Genomic DNA, 17877 nt, shown 5'->3' with positions numbered 1-17877 from the left:
GGTAAAAAAGGAAACGTTTTTAAAATCTTAAGACGTTACACAACCAAAGATAACTAAAAACCCTGATTTCAGCTTGATTCTGATTTATAGAGGAGAATGGCGAGGAACTACCTTTTGGTAGAGTATCGAAAATCTATTAACTAATGTGTGACCAAGTTTAAATGTTTATATGATGCTGAAAGATGCATATTACAAATAGAAAGTGTAGTTCTTTCTCTTCCAACAGACTGAAGCCACTATATGGATCCACTTCCCCCTCTTCATTAGAATACCAACTCGAGAAACAAAAATAGTTCTTCTCAGAGTTTACTGGCAGTTGAATATTCTGTTTAGAATTAACATGGAATTCCCATAGCCATACACATGCCCAGTAAAACTCCTCAGTGGAAACATCTTAGAACTTGAAATTATTTGTTTTTGTTTTCTTTTTTTTTCAATTTTGCATATGACAGAAATACAGACCAACATTCACATTAAAAATATAGCTTATGACATTTTGAGGATGTTTATCTTATTTTTGGGAACTGCAATAGTAATGTGGCAGGAAATTTAAAAGCAATTCATTGGATGGCAGAGAAACGGAGTAACTTCAAGGCGCCATCCATCCTCTGGCACTCTCAGCGGACACTGCCTCGAGGTCGCAGTGCCCAGACACCCCTAAACACATGTCAACGGTTCCTATGAAGGAACACAGCGCAGCCACCCCAAACCCTCCTCTGTAACAGGTACTCATCAGACAATGCTGACTTCAGAAAGCTGAATGAGGATTTACACAGGAATGTTCTCAGCGGTTTCCCTGCAGGCTGAATATCTAAAAATAACTAAATAATATGCGTTTGGGAATTTAGTGTCCCCAGGGGATAAAAAGGAACACAATTCTCCTGGTTCATCTGCCAAAGCCAGCCTTTCTCTCTTTCCCAGCTGTTACTGTTACCATTTGGTTACATATTACATTGTTTCCAGGCCTTGCAATACAAGGTTTTTCTTGGTAAGAATACCCTAGGATACAAAGCTAACCTCACTGTGTGGCCACCTCCTGAAGCTCTCAAAATCCTCCTTTGCTTGTTTCTCCCTTTTGGACCATCTCTTTACAAATCCACATTTCTTAAAGAGCTTAAGCTATTCAGTCATCAGTTTATTTTTATCATGTGTTCCCGAAAGAGGCAAAAAGTATTTTCTACTTTTGACGGGAAATGATCATATTTTGATAATATTTCTGAATATTTCTGTGCAGGTTTTAATATCGTAAGGAAAATGTAAATATGCTAATAATTAGAATATCTTTCATGAGAGAGTTTCTCAATTGAAATAAGAAAATATTTTGCACTGTACAGACAGAACAGTACAGACTGCAAATTCAAAATTTCGGCTGAGGTCAGAATCCAACATTTAAACATTCTCTACCCTCAGGCAGCCTCTGTCTCTGAGCCAACCAGCACTGTGGCTTTCTCATTGGGCCCTTGCATTGAATCAGTGTTTCCTTAAATAAGTCCACACAAAGTTAGTTTGATCTTGTTCTTCATATGACAGAACCCAGTGTCCCTTGATAACCTGCTCCATGATTCATGACTCAAATATTTTACAAGACAGAAATTGGAGGAGATCCTGATAGTGCATTGACTTCACCTTTTAACTACCTTGGGATGAAAAGATGATGCCCAACCTTCCTGCCCCTGCCTTCCTGTAAGATCCTGGCCTCCACGATGGGAAAATAGCTCCACATATTTCCACAGGCCAGCAGAGCCATGCAAGCACACCAATCCAGACCCAAGAAAGCAACTCTGATGCTGTCATTGCATTTTTCTGGAGATAAGGATTTGCTGAACTTCCAAGTGTTTATAACAAGCAAGATTGCCGGCTGTACTTGCAGAAAAGGGGCCGAGAAAGAAGGGTTGACTGATACGCACAGTGTCTGCAGACAGTGAACACCTCTGTGAACCCCAGGCTGGAGGCTGGACCTTAAGGATCTGCTTGCCGTTCACAGACACAAAGAGATTGCTAAGTGATCCCCCTCAGCCTTGGATTCCAAAGGACACATCTGAATTGCTCCCATTTGTGAGATCCCATCCCATCTAAATGCTATTCTAAAGGGGTGGGTTTTGTCATAATGGGGATATGAATTTCTGGTGGAAGAAGCCACAAAGTACAATGTGAGGAAACGTCTCTGGTTTAAGGGAGGAATAATAGCTGTTAAGTCTTGTAGCTCTAAGCACTTGGTTCAAATCCAGCCGCTCTCAGCCTTAACAACGTGTTACCAGAACAGCCCAGTGGAGGGAACGGTGTTATGCTGATGGAGGCAGTGGTTTGCATAAGCTCCTTCCAGACGCCCTTCCCACTTGAGTGAGGAGAGGGAGGTCTGCGGCACAGACGTGAGAGGGGTGAGGGGCAGCTCCCTGCAGGGAGTCCTCCTTCAGAGCAGCTAAACAAGCCTGCGGCTCACCCCTTCCGAGAACTTCACATCCTGGGGGCAGGTTTACAGCATCAGATGAGGGAGGCGAGAGAAAAAGAAAAGGGAACAGCAAGGGCTGTGTTCTCTAGTCTAGACGGCGTCTCTGTGCTATCGGGCTTTTCTCAAGGTTCCTGCCCTCCCATCCTCTCATCAGGACAACATGAGGGTGACAGGAAAGAGGGTGCCAATTTCTGAGGATGTGGCGCTGCAGGGAGAAGACAGGGCATGGGCAGCAGAACAAACGTCCCTCCCTCCTAGCTCCGTGCCCCTGGCCAGGCACCTTCACCACTCGAAACCTCTGTTTCTTCATCTCTGGAGTGGGCAGTGTGGTGAAAACCCACCAAGTACAGCTGAATGGACCTAGCAGAGCAACCCACACATAGGAGTGCGCAATGAATGTTCACCAAAGATGTGCTGTGTGCGCCATCGGAAGCTGCCTCTCCACATGCTCTGCTGGACACGCAGCTGGGGAGAGGTCCCCTCCGGAAGAGCAATGCTCCCCACTCAGACCAAGCCATCCAAAACAGAGCAGCCTCTAGGAGGGCACCAAATGGCCTGCAGCCCTCAGGCCCTCGCCGCCATCACCTTATGTGCATTCATTCATTCCTGGGCTCACCCCCTCATACACACCTGTCACGTGTCCACAGGAAACGATGGCAGGGACGCAGCACTACACACTTTAGTCCAATTTGGGGAGGCGGGCATTAAACAGAATTTACTCAAGCAATGTCTATTGCAACTGTGTACACAGCTGATGTCTATATAGCTCTTACTGTGTGCCAATCCCTGCTATGTCCTTCACAGACTTGAAGTCATTTAATGTAGATGCCAGCCCTGCGAGGTGGGACTGCCATCATGCCCGTTATACAGACAAGGAAAGTGAGACCAGAGGGGTAAGTAACTGGCCCAGGGCCACTTAGGAAGCGGCAGAGCCAGGATCCAGGGCCTGCTTTTTCAGTCCTCAGGAGAGCTGACTTTGAGTAGAAAGGCCTCTCTGAGGAAGAGTAAAGGGGTGAGTAGGCATGGGCCAGAAAAGAAGGGAGAGTGGATCGGGAGGGCCAGGAGACCATGCACAGGCTGGCAGAGAGCAACACACAGCCCATCCACCACCACAGGGATGCCTAGCTGCTCCAGATGCTGGAAGTGCCCCCCTGCAAGCCCCACCTGTTAGGAGCGTTCTGTCCCCACTGGGCTTGCCCACCTGGCAGGGCTCTCTCAGGCAGCAGCCTGCTAGAGCCGGTGTGGAGGGCCTGAGCCCGCTGTCCTGGGACCCAGACACCATGCACAGTGTGGCCTGTGAGGCTTGTCGGCTCTGGTTGGCATCAGATCCACGATTTGATCTCATGACCCTTCCCAGTTATGAACAGACCAAGGGGTGGTGAGAAGGGTGGAAAAGGGTGGTGTCTGAAACGGTGCAGTGGGACGGAGCTGCCTGTCTGGGCGCTGGCATGGAGATGCCCTTGGAGTCGGAGTTCAAGAAAGCCGGCCAGCCCCGTGGGGATTCTCTGTCAGTGGCAGCTCAAACAGGTGCCTCTCTGGCTAGACAAGAGATGGTTTTCTACACACAGTGATTTTCATGTTTATAAATAAAATTTAAGTTTTTTTGATCTAAGAATATATAAAATCAGGGGAGGAAATAGAGAAGCCATCTACATTTTTTGCAATCTCATGCTTCAGTCAGCATGAAGACTGAGAGGGAACATGCGGGCATTTCATGTGGCCATCCAGGTCCCGTCAGTGTCAGGGAGCACGAGCCACAGTTACTGAGCACTGCCCAAAGCGAAGGGAGGAAGCGACTCAGTCCCCTGGTGGTTTTCCTGGGTTGACTGCCGGCGTTCCTGAACCACCTGGGATAGGACAACAGAAAACCTGACCTTGGGGCTCATCTCTGCTGCTGAGGACTCCGGGGATGTGGTCAGCAGCCCTCTCCTCTAACGGGCCTTTTTATCTGCACCAAAACACCTGCTTCTGCAGGGGTCACCCCACTCCCCCAGATTCCAGCAGGGGTCACCCCACTCCCCCAGATTCCAGCAGGGGTCACCCCACTCCCCCAGATTCCAGCAGGGGTCACCCCACTCCCCTGATTCCAGCAGGGGTCACCCCACTCCCCCAGATTCCAGTAGCGGTCACCCCACTCCCCCCACATTCCAGCAGCAGTCACCCCACTCCACCATATTCCAGCAGCGGTCACCCCACTCCCCCATATTCCAGCAGCGGTCACCCCACTCCCCCAGATTCCAGCAGGAGTCACCCGGCCCCCCCAGATTCCAGCAGGGGTCACCCGGCCCCCCCAGATTCCAGCAGGGGTCACCCGGCCCCCCCAGATTCCAGCAGGGGTCACCCCACTCCCCCACATTCCAGCAGGAGTCACCCGGCCCCCCCAGATTCCAGCAGGGGTCACTCTGCTCCTCAGATTCCAGCAGGAGTCACCCCACTCCCCCACATTCCAGCAGGAGTCACCCGGCCCCCCCAGATTCCAGCAGGGGTCACCCCACTCCCCCATATTCCAGCAGCGGTCACCCCACTCCCCCAGATTCCAGCAGCGGTCACCCCACTCCCCCACATTCCAGCAGGGGTCACCCCACTCCCCCACATCCCAGCAGTGGTCACCCCATTCCCCCAGATTCCAGCAGAGCTCACCCCACTCCCCAGATTCCAGGGTGAGGAAGTGCCTCTGGGCTTCCCTGCCATGTCACACAGGTGGGCTTGGGAGGGCTGAGAAACTGTCCCCAGGTGCCCCTCCGAGGGCAGGGGAGGTGAACTCCAGGCCAGGCCCTTTCCCCTTCGTGCTGACAGAACTGCATCCATCCACCCTGTGGGCTCCAGCCGCCTGAGACTCCTCTGCACTCCTTAGACTGCAAGACTGGCCGTGGCAGGGAGGGTGTCCTGCCAGAGGACCGAGGGCATATGTCTCTCGGCCCCAGGGCAGCGGTCCTGTGTTCTCAGGGGCTCCAGGCCTGTGAGAAGCCAACCAGCCACTCGGCCTCCTGGGGTGAGTCCTAGCGAAGAACAGAACGTGCTTCTTACATCCTGCAGAGTGCTGTATTAGGATAGACGCTGCTCTCCCTAAATAGGACCAGCTTTCAGCTAAGCAAGTCTTCTCACAGCCTGCAGAGTGCTGTATTAGGACAGACACTGCTCTCTCTAAACAGGACCGGCTTTCAGCTAAGCAAGTGCTTCTCAAGCCTGCAGAGTGCTGTATTAGGATGAACACTGCTCTCCCTAGATAGGACCGGCTTACAGCTAAGAAATAGACAAGGCCTTTGGACCAGTCGGGGTCTCCTTGGCATGAGCCAGAATCCCGGCACTGGCCGGCCGAGGGAGGTGACCACGGGCTTGTCTCCCCTGTACCTTGAGAGCTGCCACCTTCATTTTCACTCTTGTCCTGACACTGGCAGGAGCCCCGACCCTGCCAGGGTGTATACCCTAGGCTTCAGACACACACAACACCTGTCTTCTGTAGTCCTGCTGCCAGAACTCAGGGAATGCCTCTGCTCTATCCGACTTCACCGGGTCCCATCCCTGAGCCTCACCGCGGCCACAGGTTGGGGCCAAGCAGGACTTGCACGCACTCCTTGTTGGGGGCATTCTGGAGCAGGGACTGCACGGCCCAGGTCCACAGTACCCCCAGGGGGTGGCACAGCCCAGGCCCACACTGCCCTTAGCTCCTCCCACCTCATCTCCCCTCTCCACACTGAGTCCGGGGGAGGCTTAGTGGAGAAGCAATTTGCGCAGGAGGAATATCACCTATTTTCTACTTTCCTGAGTGCCCATGGTCAAATAATCCTCAAGACAACATGACTGGAAGTGGTAGGACCTCCTTCCTGCCTCATCCCAGGGAGGCCCTGGGTCACCGTGAGGCTGAGCTTCACCCCCTGGCCCATGCGGGACATTCAGAGTCACAGGCACCGTGCCCTGGGACCCACCCACCTCCTTACCCGCCAGCTCCTGTCAGCCTCTGAAGGCACTGCTCCCAAGTACTCCTTCTTTGTCTCAGCCTTGAGCTGCATGGCCAGGCCAGGACCCCAAGCAGGCAAGACGTCCCTCACCCGGGATCAGGAGGGGCCCTGGCAGCCACAGGCTCCCCCACTGGCCCCTTGACCATCCTAGGATCCCGTGTTGAGATGGTCATGGATGGCTGCCCTGTGGGCCTGTGTTCCTCTGAGTGAGGCCCCTCACCTCAATCCAGGGCTTGGAGTGTGGGGCCAGCCACGAGCACCAGCGCTGCCTGGAAACTCGGCAGAAAGCAAACTTTGGCCACACGACAGACCTGCCAGGCCAGAAACTCCAGGAGCCGGCACAGCCTGGGCCCATCAGGCCCTCCGAGTGAGGCTGGCACATGTGAAAATTAGAGCCAGAATCCAGAGAGAACGGCCGGGCCCCTGTGCCGTGAAGCTGCATGGCTGCTGCCTTATTCCTCACGTGTCCCCAGGATCACTGTCTCTGCGCATGCGTCTCCCATCTTCCCCCGGCGGCGCCCCTGTGCCGTGAAGCTGCATGGCTGCTGCGTTATTCCTCACGTGTCCCCAGGATCACTGTCACTGCTCATGCGTCTCCCTCCCATCTTCCCTCGGCGGCGCCCCTGTGCTGTGAAGCTGCATGGCTGCTGCGTTATTCCTCACGTGTCCCCAGGATCACTGTCTCTGCGCATGCGTCTCCCATCTTCCCCCGGCGGCGCCCCTGTGCCGTGAAGCTGCATGGCTGCTGCGTTATTCCTCACGTGTCCCCAGGATCACTGTCACTGCTCATGCGTCTCCCTCCCATCTTCCCTCGGCGGCGCCCCTGTGCTGTGAAGCTGCATGGCTGCTGCGTTATTCCTCACGTGTCCCCAGGATCACTGTCTCTGCGCATGCGTCTCCCATCTTCCCCCGGCGGCGCCCCTGTGCCGTGAAGCTGCATGGCTGCTGCGTTATTCCTCACGTGTCCCCAGGATCACTGTCTCTGCGCATGCGTCTCCCATCTTCCCCCGGCGGCGCCCCTGTGCCGTGAAGCTGCATGGCTGCTGCGTTATTCCTCACGTGTCCCCAGGATCACTGTCACTGCTCATGCGTCTCCCTCCCATCTTCCCCCGGCGGCGCTGCCTCTCTCCTGCCATCCTCACCTCCAGCTCAACCTCAGTTTTGCCACTTCGGTGTTTATGTGGATGAAGAAACCAAACGCAATCCATTTGTTTTTGCTCAGTGAACCTTTATGTTATTTATGGACTTGGAGGAGGGTTTCGGTGGACTTTGTGGCACCGGCTTTTATGCTTCGTGGGTCTTTTTCTATCCTAGTGATTCTGCCTTTAAACAGTTGGGATTCCTGATTTGAGGTGCATCTGATAAAAGGAATGTTCTGAATTTACTGATTTCTGATTTGAGACCCTGATTCAATGGCAGGAGAAAAATGTCTGAGTACAGCTGTACCACTCTTGCTAAAGGGCCACACAACATTTTAATAGTTTCATAAATCTTTGCAACATTTAACTGTTGTAGCTGCATATAGTGAAAAAAGGTGCTGTAAAATAATTAGCATTTGTCCAAAAAATAATTAGAAGAAAAAATAATATACTTGTTTTTATGTACATAAAATATCTCTGGAGGCTGGGCACGGTGGTTCCTGCCTGTAATCCCAGCACTTTGGGAGGCCAAGGTGAGCGGATCACAAGGTCAGGAGATTGAGACCATCCTGGCTAACACGGTGAAACCCCGTCTCTACTAAAAATACAAAACATTAGCTGGGCGTGGTGGTGGGTGCCTATAGTCCCAGCTACTCCAGAGGCTGAGGCAGGAGAATCGCTTGAACCCCGGAGGCGGAGGTTGCAGTGAGCCGAGATTGTGCCACTGCACTCCAGCCTGGGCGACAGAGCCAGACTCCATCTCAAAAATAAATAAATAAATAAATAAATAAATAAATAAATAAATAAATAAAAATAAAATCTCTAGAAGCACACACCCATTATTCTTTAAATAGACCTATACAAATTGGGGCCATTTACTTCCAAAGACCTCTTGATTTCTTTGGGAGCATTTTATTAACTATTAGAAAATAGGAGCGAAAAGCCACTTGTAGATGAGGTGCAACAAAGGGCCATTTTACAGGATACTGCTCTCAACTCATGTGAGGCTCCAGTACAAATTAGCTGCCAAACTAAATGTACACTAAAGTACAACAGAGGAGCAGATTATAAAAAAACACAAGTATTAGACACCAGAAAGTACTTTTTCCTGAGGTTAAAAGTAATAAATATTTTTCCTGAATAGAAAAAGTTACACCAGAATATTGTCTATCAGAATAGTTGTGAATAACTCAACATAAAGTCCAACTTTAAAAAGAAAAGTGAAGCAGAGGAAAGGCTGGGCCCAGATGGGAGCTTCAGCCCCAAGGGCCTCTGGAGTCATCACCCAGGGAAGGGCCAGGGCGGGACACAGGGGAACCTGACTTCCAGTCCGGGCCCTGGCAGACGCAGGGACCTCCCACTCTTCCCAAGTCGGCCTGAAGCGGCTTGTCAGACTAAACCTACACCCTGTGGTCTTTTTCTTTAACATTTTATTTATTATTATGTTTTTAAATTTAGTATCATTTGAACACTTTCAGAATTCAATCTGAATCTTTTATTGAAAATTTTACAAATCCTGTGTTGGCTGTATCAAATTACTATTTTATCTCATCATGGATGTAAAATAAATGTCCTCGATACTATAAAAGGTGTTATAAATTTACGTGTTACAGAGTAAATTTAACATATTTTTCTCTGAAAAAAATTCACAAGTTTTTAATTGTTTTAAATTTTTAAATTTTTATTTTTTGTAGAGATGGTGGGGGGTCTCACTTTTGTTGCGCAGGCTAGTCTCAAACTCCTGGGCTCAAGTGATTCCCCTGCCTTAGCCTCCCACAGTGCTGGGATTACAAGCAAGAGCCACCACTCCCTGCCTACAAGTATTTTAAACAGATAAAATTCAGATTTATATTTGATATTGTGGCTTGACTGCTGAAGTGACCACCTCTCATTGTTTTCATGGCCATCTAGAAAGAGGCCTCAATTTTCGGTGCATTTCCTACTTCTCCTTAAGGTTGTTTGTTTTTACATTTTCTTTTAAATTTCTTTCACATTTCTTTCAATGGTATTGAAATATTTTACTTTAATAACTTTCACTTTTCAAGAAAAGACCTACGAAGGCTAAAGAAAAAGCCATTTTGAGGTGGAGACAAACAGCAAGCTGGATTCTCTCCAAGGCACAGGCTCTCCAGGTCAAGCCAAGCCACTGCACACTGGCCCTGAATGATTTCTACCAGGAAGCGCTTCAGAGACATTGGAGACCAAACGCAGCTGCCTCGTTGATCTCAGGATTTGGGAATTTAATTATTCTGGGTGATCCTTTCAAGTCCCTCAGCTATGTAGGGTCCTTAACTTAGTGCCAGGGAAATTCATGTGAAAAATTAAAAATTCAGTTAGCTTTGGCTTATGAAGTGTATTTTTTTCTGAAGTCATTTAGGATACTACTACAAGCATGGAGTTCCACCGTTTCAGATGGAGGACAAGACTTTAGGCCTTGCAGAAGAATGCAGAAGTCATAGTTAAATAAATGTATATCATGTACTGAGATTCATGCGACTCCAAGATCATCCATCGTTTATAACAGGGCCTTCCCCAAACCCAGATTTAGAAATCTCTGGGATGAGCATCCACAGTGAAGATGGGCGCATAGTCATGTTCAGACCACAGAGAGGAAATTCCTAGAGCAGGGAGGAAATTCAGACCGCAGAGAGGAAATTTCTAGAGCGGGGAGGAAATTCAGACCGCAGAGGCAATTCCTAGAGAAGGCCACTGACCTACTGCTGCCTGTCACAGGTATCACACAGACTTTAGTAATTAAAACCAAATTATAAATTTGCATGTTACAGAGCTTGTTAGGAAATAATTGGGAAGAAACAGATGTCTTCTTCCCCATGCTATGGGAAAGGACTCCTTCTACGCCAGACACAGCTGTGTCAGGTGGAACAGGAAGATGTCCACTCTGTCGGAACAGGCCGATGGCTGCAGTGTATGAGGCCTGGTCCCTACTTTAGAAGGCAGGGATAGGCTGGGGGTCTCAAGATGGGCACCAGCTACTACACATGGGCTGTGTCTATCCCTCTTCTCTAACTCAAAACCTGTAGCTTCCTTCAAACACGTAACTCCAACCAAGCTATATATGAAGATTCTTTGAATATTGTAATATTAAAAAATCTTGCATGTAGGTTCAGCTTACAATATCTTAACCTACTTTGTACTCATGCCAGGAACCAGCTCTTGGTCAGGGTGCACAGTTACAGAGGAGAGATGAGATTAAAAACCTGAAGCTATTTCCAAATACTGGAGAATGGGCTGCAAACACCCTCTCTTGGCAAAAAGGCCTTTGTTTTCAACCTCTAATCCTGCCCCCAGCAATGTTAGGCTTCAAATCTTTGTGGGGGCGGGGGGGGGGGGTGGTGGTGAGGAAGAAAAGAAAGAAACAAAAAGAAAATCCCTACAGAAGAAATAAGAACCAACTCTGTCTTTCAGGAGACACGTGGAGCTGGCCCCCAATCCCAGGACGAAGGACATGAAGGGCTTGTTATGTAGTGTGAACCCTGCCCTTTACTGTGCCTTCCTTGAACACCGGGGCAGCAGGGCACTCCCTGAGCATAAAGCCATCTACAGATCCCACAGGTCGACATCAGCAGGGCTCTGAGGAGTGCATATATCTCTAAACTGTGAGCAAGAAACACCTGCCCTAAAGCCATCTACAGATCCCACAGGTCGACATCAGCAGGGCTCTGAGAAGCGCATACATCTCTAAACTGTGAGCAAGAAACACCTGCTCTCAGCAGCGCAGAACATGAAGTGGACTTGGATACGTCTCCGAGAGCCGGCTTCTTGTCCTCGCCATATCCAAGGCACCACACCATTTGCCATCAACCTCACCCCACTCTCCAGAGCCCTTGACCATCTCTGCCCACCTTCTCCTACGCCCGACTTCCAGCCAAGTGTAAATAGGAATTCAAGGCCCCAAGAATTTTGATACTTTGGTATTTGGGGGAGAAACATGGGTTATGGAGACAAAGATGTAGGTTTACATCCCAGCTCTGCCACTTCCAAGCACAGAGACCTTGGAAGGTTTTCTCATCTGTAAAACAGTAGGTTTAACCCCTGCAATTTAGGCTGCTATGAGGCAGCCAGTGTTTGGCCCTGGCGAATGTGAGCCATGGCTGGCACTTCTGCGTGGCCAAGTGGGGGGCCTCAATGCCCAGCCCGCTCTCTCCAGCTCTCCAGAGCATCCCCAAAGGCAAACTTTAATTTTCCTGTTCCCCAAATCCCCCCTGGGTCTTTCCTTCCCAGCCCTCCCTCAGGCTCAGGGATGTGTCTTTTCCTATCTTCTCCTTCCACCAGCTCCTAAGCATCTGGTCCCATTCCCTCTGTAAACATCCTCAGGGAAGGACGCTAGAGAAATGTGTACATGTGGGGAGAATTCAGCCTGCGTTACCGCTTTCAGTGGCGTTGCACGTTTTAACATTTTAAATTCCTAAAATATTGACACCCATACAGAAAAGTGCACAAAAAATAAATGTACACGTAATGAATTATTATCAACCAAAACCTGTGAAGACATTTTCCAGAGCAGGAAAAGGACTCCCCAAGTCAGCCCCCTCTGCAATCACAAAATTAACCCCCCTGCTCTCCACCGCATGCAAGCAACCGTGGCCCTCCGTGTGTGGCCATCACTCCCTGCTGGTCTTCATGGTTTGCCACCTCTGGATGCATCCCTCAGAGCTGGAGCTGAGTTTTCTGACTCTCAGCTGTGGGAGGATTTGTGGTTGGGGTGCCTCCGTGTGGGGCTCCGTGGACTCAGGAGGACATTAGCGCATGGCACCACTGAGGAAGGCACTGGACCTTTTCATCACTGCTCACTGCTCTGTAGGATGAACCGAGCGAACCAGTGTTCACCCAGGCAGACGCCAATGGACACAGATCTGTTTCCAGGCTTTGGTTCTCACGTGAACACTGCTGGGGACGCCCTCCCAGGTCTCCTCCCACACAGGTGAATGCATTTCTCCTGGGTTCCCTCCCGGAATGGAAGAGCTGGGATCTTAATCACCCACATGCAAAGAGGCAAACTGATGTTGCAAAGGGCAGTACCAGTTCCCACCACACCCGCAGCTCTGTCCTCACCAGCAAGTCATAGAATCACGGTTTTTCATTTCTGCCAGAGCAGTGGGTGTGGGGGCGGGGGGGGGGGTGTTGCACTGTGACTTTAATTGTGACTTTAATTTGCAGTTCCCTGGGACTGAAGATCCTAGGCACCTTTTCCTGCCTTTACTGGTCATCAGGATTTTTTCCTTTATAAATAAAATGCTGCCTGCTCGAGACTTTTGGCCGTTTTTCTGCTGGATTGTCTCATTATATTATCTGATTAATAGGAATTTATGGATTAATAAGAATTTAGGTATTTTGCATTCATGGCTTTAAGAATACCTGATTATGAAATAAAGGAATCCATTTCCTATTAAAGATCTTTCTGAGACAACTGAAGAGCTGGGAGGCTTTGGGGCAAGGGCTTTCTCTGCTCTCCAGGAATCATGCCAGTCAGTGGACCCCCGTTTCCCTCCACTGTGGCTGGCCTCAAGTTACGTTTGCATGTATTATTCATAAACACACACACATGCACTTTCTGAAAAACAGCTCCTATCTACGGCTCATTTTAAATCTCATTGTCTGATTTTCAAATTTTTATAGAGTCTGCTTCTATGGTAACCTCGGTATTAACTTGAGGGCAAAAAACATTTATTAAATACTGAAATTTACCCAATTTTAGTAAACTTGATGAAAAGTACTCCTGCCATGTACAGACAGTGCATACTGCAGATTAGCCATTCTGTGTATGAGCTGACTTCTCCGTGAACCCCCAAGGGTATGCCCAGAGGTCCAGCTCCCTGGCGCCTACAGATCAAGACACTGCCCAGCTGTGGCCCACGCTGTTGACCACGATCTCACAGGTGATGCCCGCTTCTCTGCTTCTCTGCATTACTTAACTTCTCTGCTTCTCTGCATTATATAACTTTCAGGAAGAAGTTAAATTCCAGTATGAAAAGATTTATGATAAATTCTCTGTGTTTGGGAGGTATGTATACTCAACACCTCTCGCCTCCATAATTCTCCCTTCAATTTCAAAATTCTCTCCACAATTTGCCATGACTCCATAAAGTTTCCAAAGTGACCCTGGCATAGACACTGGCTCCGCCGTGCCCACATGTGTGCGGAGGGGAAGCCTGGAACACAGCCGGGGATTAAGAGAGTTTTTCCGTAACTCTGTAGACCTGCAGAATATACTAGTTGCACCGAACAGGTGAACCAGGGGTAGAAGGACGCTTGTCCTGCCAACACCAAGGATGCAGCCAGCGGAACCCTGCCCCAACGTGGAAACACTGCCCCCCCTCACAGACAGCACCGTCTTCTCAAGGAAACTGCCCCTCGGCATCGAAGCTTTTCATCTCGCACGCCTGGCTTCCTACCCAGCGCATGGGCTGCCCAATAAACACCAGACTTCTATATGCAAAGGGCCGTCTACTCTCTTCCCCAGTCCATTCCTTGGACCAAACGTTCCACATAGGCAGTTTAAAAAAAGGAATATTTCTATACAGTGAGATGATACTGAGACCTAGTTGGAAGTAACAACGTGAGTAGATGGTACACTGATTTGATTCCAGAAACAAGCCACTATTTGTAGATCATACAAAATTCAGCCAATTTTGCACATGTTTTCTAAGAAAGTTCTTTGGGACACTCCTTAATTATCAGATGATATCACTAAAGCAACGGAAATAGATGCCCCTATCCCCACTGCTTTCCCCTTCGTAAAACAAGGCTCACCTCAAAATGCTGCTTGTGGATGAAGGAAATAGGAAGTCAAAGTGTCTCTCAAAGTCAAAGAGGGACACACAGACCCAGTCAATCTTGGTGATGTTTTTCTGTTTCATTTCCTCCGTGAGTTTGCAACAGAACTATTAGGTATACATGTCAGCTTAACTAAAGATATATTTCCAGCACTATTCAGGCTCTGGAGAAAAAGTTTTTACAAATAAACATATTTTAATTCCACATCGTGCATCCCCATTGCCAGTCGCTGGAAACATTAGGCCTTATGTCATTGCTGACTGTGGACACCCTCATTCTCCTGGAACCTACAGAGGTCATGAGTTCTGGCCAGGGCCATGGCTCAGGAAGCTTGAAAAACATCTGAATAATAAACAGAATTCCAGATTAAAAGATATCTATCCCTTAAACAGAAAAATAAATCTAAAGGTAAACTCTAAATGCAAATGTTTCAAGATTGTACATGAGAAACAGGGAGAGACATTTTGTAGTTTATTATTGCTTTATATTGATGTGTTTTGACTATCTTAATACATATGATCCAGGAATCTGGAGGGCTAGATCATAGCATTTCTTCATAGATGGTCTGATAAGTCTCCCCCACAAATTAATCAAACTTGGGCTGCAGATTATTTTCAAATAAAAATGATCTAAATCATTTGCAGCACCATTGGCAAAAAAAAACACTAATGGGAAAGAGAATATTTTACAGATTTTTAAACTTCTAATTTTATTACTTTTAGTACATCAAGCCCTCTTACGAGTAATAAAATAACATAAACCATTTTGAAATTGACTTATGAAGAAAGACCCATTTTTCTTTGAAAACATATGCATACAAAACCAGCAATTTTCACTTTTTTGGCCAAAGAAAACATTTGGTCATTTCCACTGGTGACTCCAAGTCCTTGCGGTTATTTTAAACAATTAAGGGACCTGAATCATCGTAACCCATCATGATCAGATGCGGGGCTATCTTCCTTTAGTACGCTGGCCTCCAGCCATATGCATACATTCACACAGCTTCACCCTTCCCCTCTTACAAACAAGGGCTCCCTAAAATGTAGGCTTTGTCAGTGACGAGATCTATTCCCACTGTGGCTCACAATGCCGGCCAAACTGGATTTCCCTTTGAATTATCAGTAAACCCAGGGAAGATGATGAGAAGAAACGGCAAACCAATTCCCTTCAAGCCTTCCACTTGGAAAGGCACATCAGACCTACCCGGGCACCGTGGCGTCTTGTGGGCCACGGCGGTGCCGCTGATGGGCCTCCCGTTGGGCGTGACGCACCAGCAGTATCCCGTGTAGCTGTGACACTGGACCTGCGAGAGAGCACAGGACGGGTAAGCCCTCCCGGGCCCGTGGCGCAGCGCCTCACGGCTGCGAGGCCCACTCTGCTTTCTGCGGCAGTGGCTCAGACAGGGTCCTGGGATACCCAGAGCTACTTCTGTGGCAGCATTTGAGTCCTTGGTAAAGAAAGTGTGCAGGTCTTGACCCCAGGGTTTTAGAGATAAAAGGGGCCCAAATCAGCACTTTACTGACTGCTAGTGTGGGCTGGACACCTTACCTGTGAAGCCACTAATCCTCACCGCCTTCCAGATGGAGCCCTAGCCCTCATCTTATGAGTGGGGAAACTGAGGCCCGGGAAGGTCAGGAGCTCCCCACTGTAGAGCCAGGAGAGCAACCTCGGCCTCTTTAGTGTTCACTCTGCAGCCTGCACCGCCCGCTCCCCCTGCAACCAGGGCCAGAACAGCCTGTCCTTCAGCTCCAGCTCCTCTCTCTCTCGTTCTCTCCCTCGTTGTCTCTCAAAGGCCAAACGATGATGTAAACACACAGAACTCACATCATCACCCAATGGGCCCCAGGCATGTCAAAGTGCAGAACCCGTGCTGTTTTTTCCGCTCTTTCTGCCCCCGTGCCAGTTAGCATTGTATGTTAGTACTTTGTTTTTCCTTAATAAGGAGTTAACAGCATTGACACACTCAAAACGGAGAGCTGGCTGACTTTCTCAACAGTGCCTTTGGCTGACAACATGAATTTGACTTGGCTCAGCTCCATGTCTGTGGGCCCGTCAGGTTGGAATGAATGACCCAGGAGCTCACGCTTGGCACAGACACGACTTTTAGTGTGTGCGCCCCATAATTAAAATCAAACTAAAATTAAATTCTAAGCTGCAAGCCAGGTTAGCACGGTCTAATTGGCCTCACTAAGGAAGCTTCCAGGCTAAATTCATAGTAATGAAAGTGTGAATGACAGCAGCAATGATATAAATGCCTGCACCAACTAAGAAATAAACACACACCTTCATTTATGTGTCTATTTATGCCAAGTAGGCTCATTACGAATTAACTTCTAAAATGCAGAAGGCTGATTTCCCCAGAGAACAAACCCGCTGCTTCTTCTGTTCGGCTCCCCCCACCTGCCTTCTCCCCACACCCGCTCCACATCTCCCTCCCTAATCGCACAGGTGCAGAACCTCCCAAGCAAGGCCTGTAACCTGACTGTAGGTGCCGTCGTCATTGCACTCAGGAATGAACACTTGCTGAAACTCCTTCCGGGCTTGCTCCTGGGTATACTTCCTTTCGGCCACACACCTGGACACGTCTGTAGGGAAGAACAGGGCAGAGGTGTGGTTATGCAATGGGAAGAAGATAGAACAGATATAGGAACACTGAAAGATGTGAAGGCATGAGTCAGGCAGGAGTGCTGAGGACCTGGAGGCTGGAAGGGGCTTCACAGGCAGCTCAGCTCTCAGCAAAGGGAGCCTCAGAAGAAGGGCAGGTGCCTGTCACATGCAGGCCTGGTCCTATCTGATGCGAGGCCCAGGGGTGGGAAGGGCAGGCCCATTCTCCACATTGAGTGAGGAAGAACACTGAGGCCCAGGAAGGCCTCCTAGCTTATCCCTGGGGAAACAGGTGGCCCCTGCTTCCTGAAAATGGGGAAACGCCAGCTGCCTGGTGGGACGGAGGCAGGCTGTCCTCAGATCCAAGGACGACCACCTGAACACACCAGGATCAAGTCCAGATGCAGAGGGTGGGCAGGGCTAGATGCCACCATTAAAAACAGACCAAAGGGAAGTGACTGAGGGGCGGGGGTCTTAGGACGCACGTGGTGGGACTTCCAACCACAGCTGCAGCCCAGGGCACCGTCCCACTGAGACCAGCCTGAGAGGAGAGCGTGGCTCGTCCCTTTTCTCTGTTTCCCGTCCTGCCTCTTCCACCTTCACATGGAAATCTGACTGTCAGGTGGATAAAAGGGTCAGGTCTTCTTAGAAGGCCTCATCCTCTGCCCCAGAGGCTCCACATCCCACCGTCCCAACAACACAGATTTCACAGAAGGCGCAACGTCACTGCTACTACTTAAGAAGACACCCTAAGGACGAGAAAAACTGGAAAAGTCTTTAGACTTCCAGGCATATCTAAGCTCACTGTGGAAAAAAACTAATTCAGAAATACAGAGACATGAAAAGCAGTAATGCAGGATCCGTGTGTGCCACGAGCAGGCCTTGTTTCTCCCTAACTTGCACAATCAGGGCCAGGTTAAGACACATGAGG

At 49.2% G+C, this 17877-nt stretch overlaps 1 protein-coding gene across 4 annotated transcripts in view; it reads right to left on the bottom strand.

Moving 5' to 3' along the window:
* SMOC2 (SPARC related modular calcium binding 2) overlaps positions 1 to 17877 on the bottom strand; it is a 225152-nt gene that overhangs the window by 122489 nt on the left and 84786 nt on the right. For all 4 annotated transcript variants that reach the window (XM_024357524.3, XM_024357523.3, XM_016956668.4 and 1 more), the window contains exons 3-4: positions 16821 to 16927; positions 15546 to 15645 (exon numbers count right to left, since the gene is read on the bottom strand). In XM_024357524.3, the coding sequence (XP_024213292.1) occupies positions 15546 to 15645; positions 16821 to 16927 (207 nt within the window). The remainder of the gene's footprint in view (positions 1 to 15545; positions 15646 to 16820; positions 16928 to 17877) is intronic.

Source organism: Pan troglodytes, chromosome 5 (genome assembly GCF_028858775.2).
Source record: "Pan troglodytes isolate AG18354 chromosome 5, NHGRI_mPanTro3-v2.0_pri, whole genome shotgun sequence".
In the NCBI taxonomy this organism is placed as follows: domain Eukaryota; kingdom Metazoa; phylum Chordata; class Mammalia; order Primates; family Hominidae; genus Pan; species Pan troglodytes.
The sequence above is the reverse complement of the archived record's forward strand: the minus strand, read 5'-3'. Positions and strand labels throughout refer to the sequence as shown.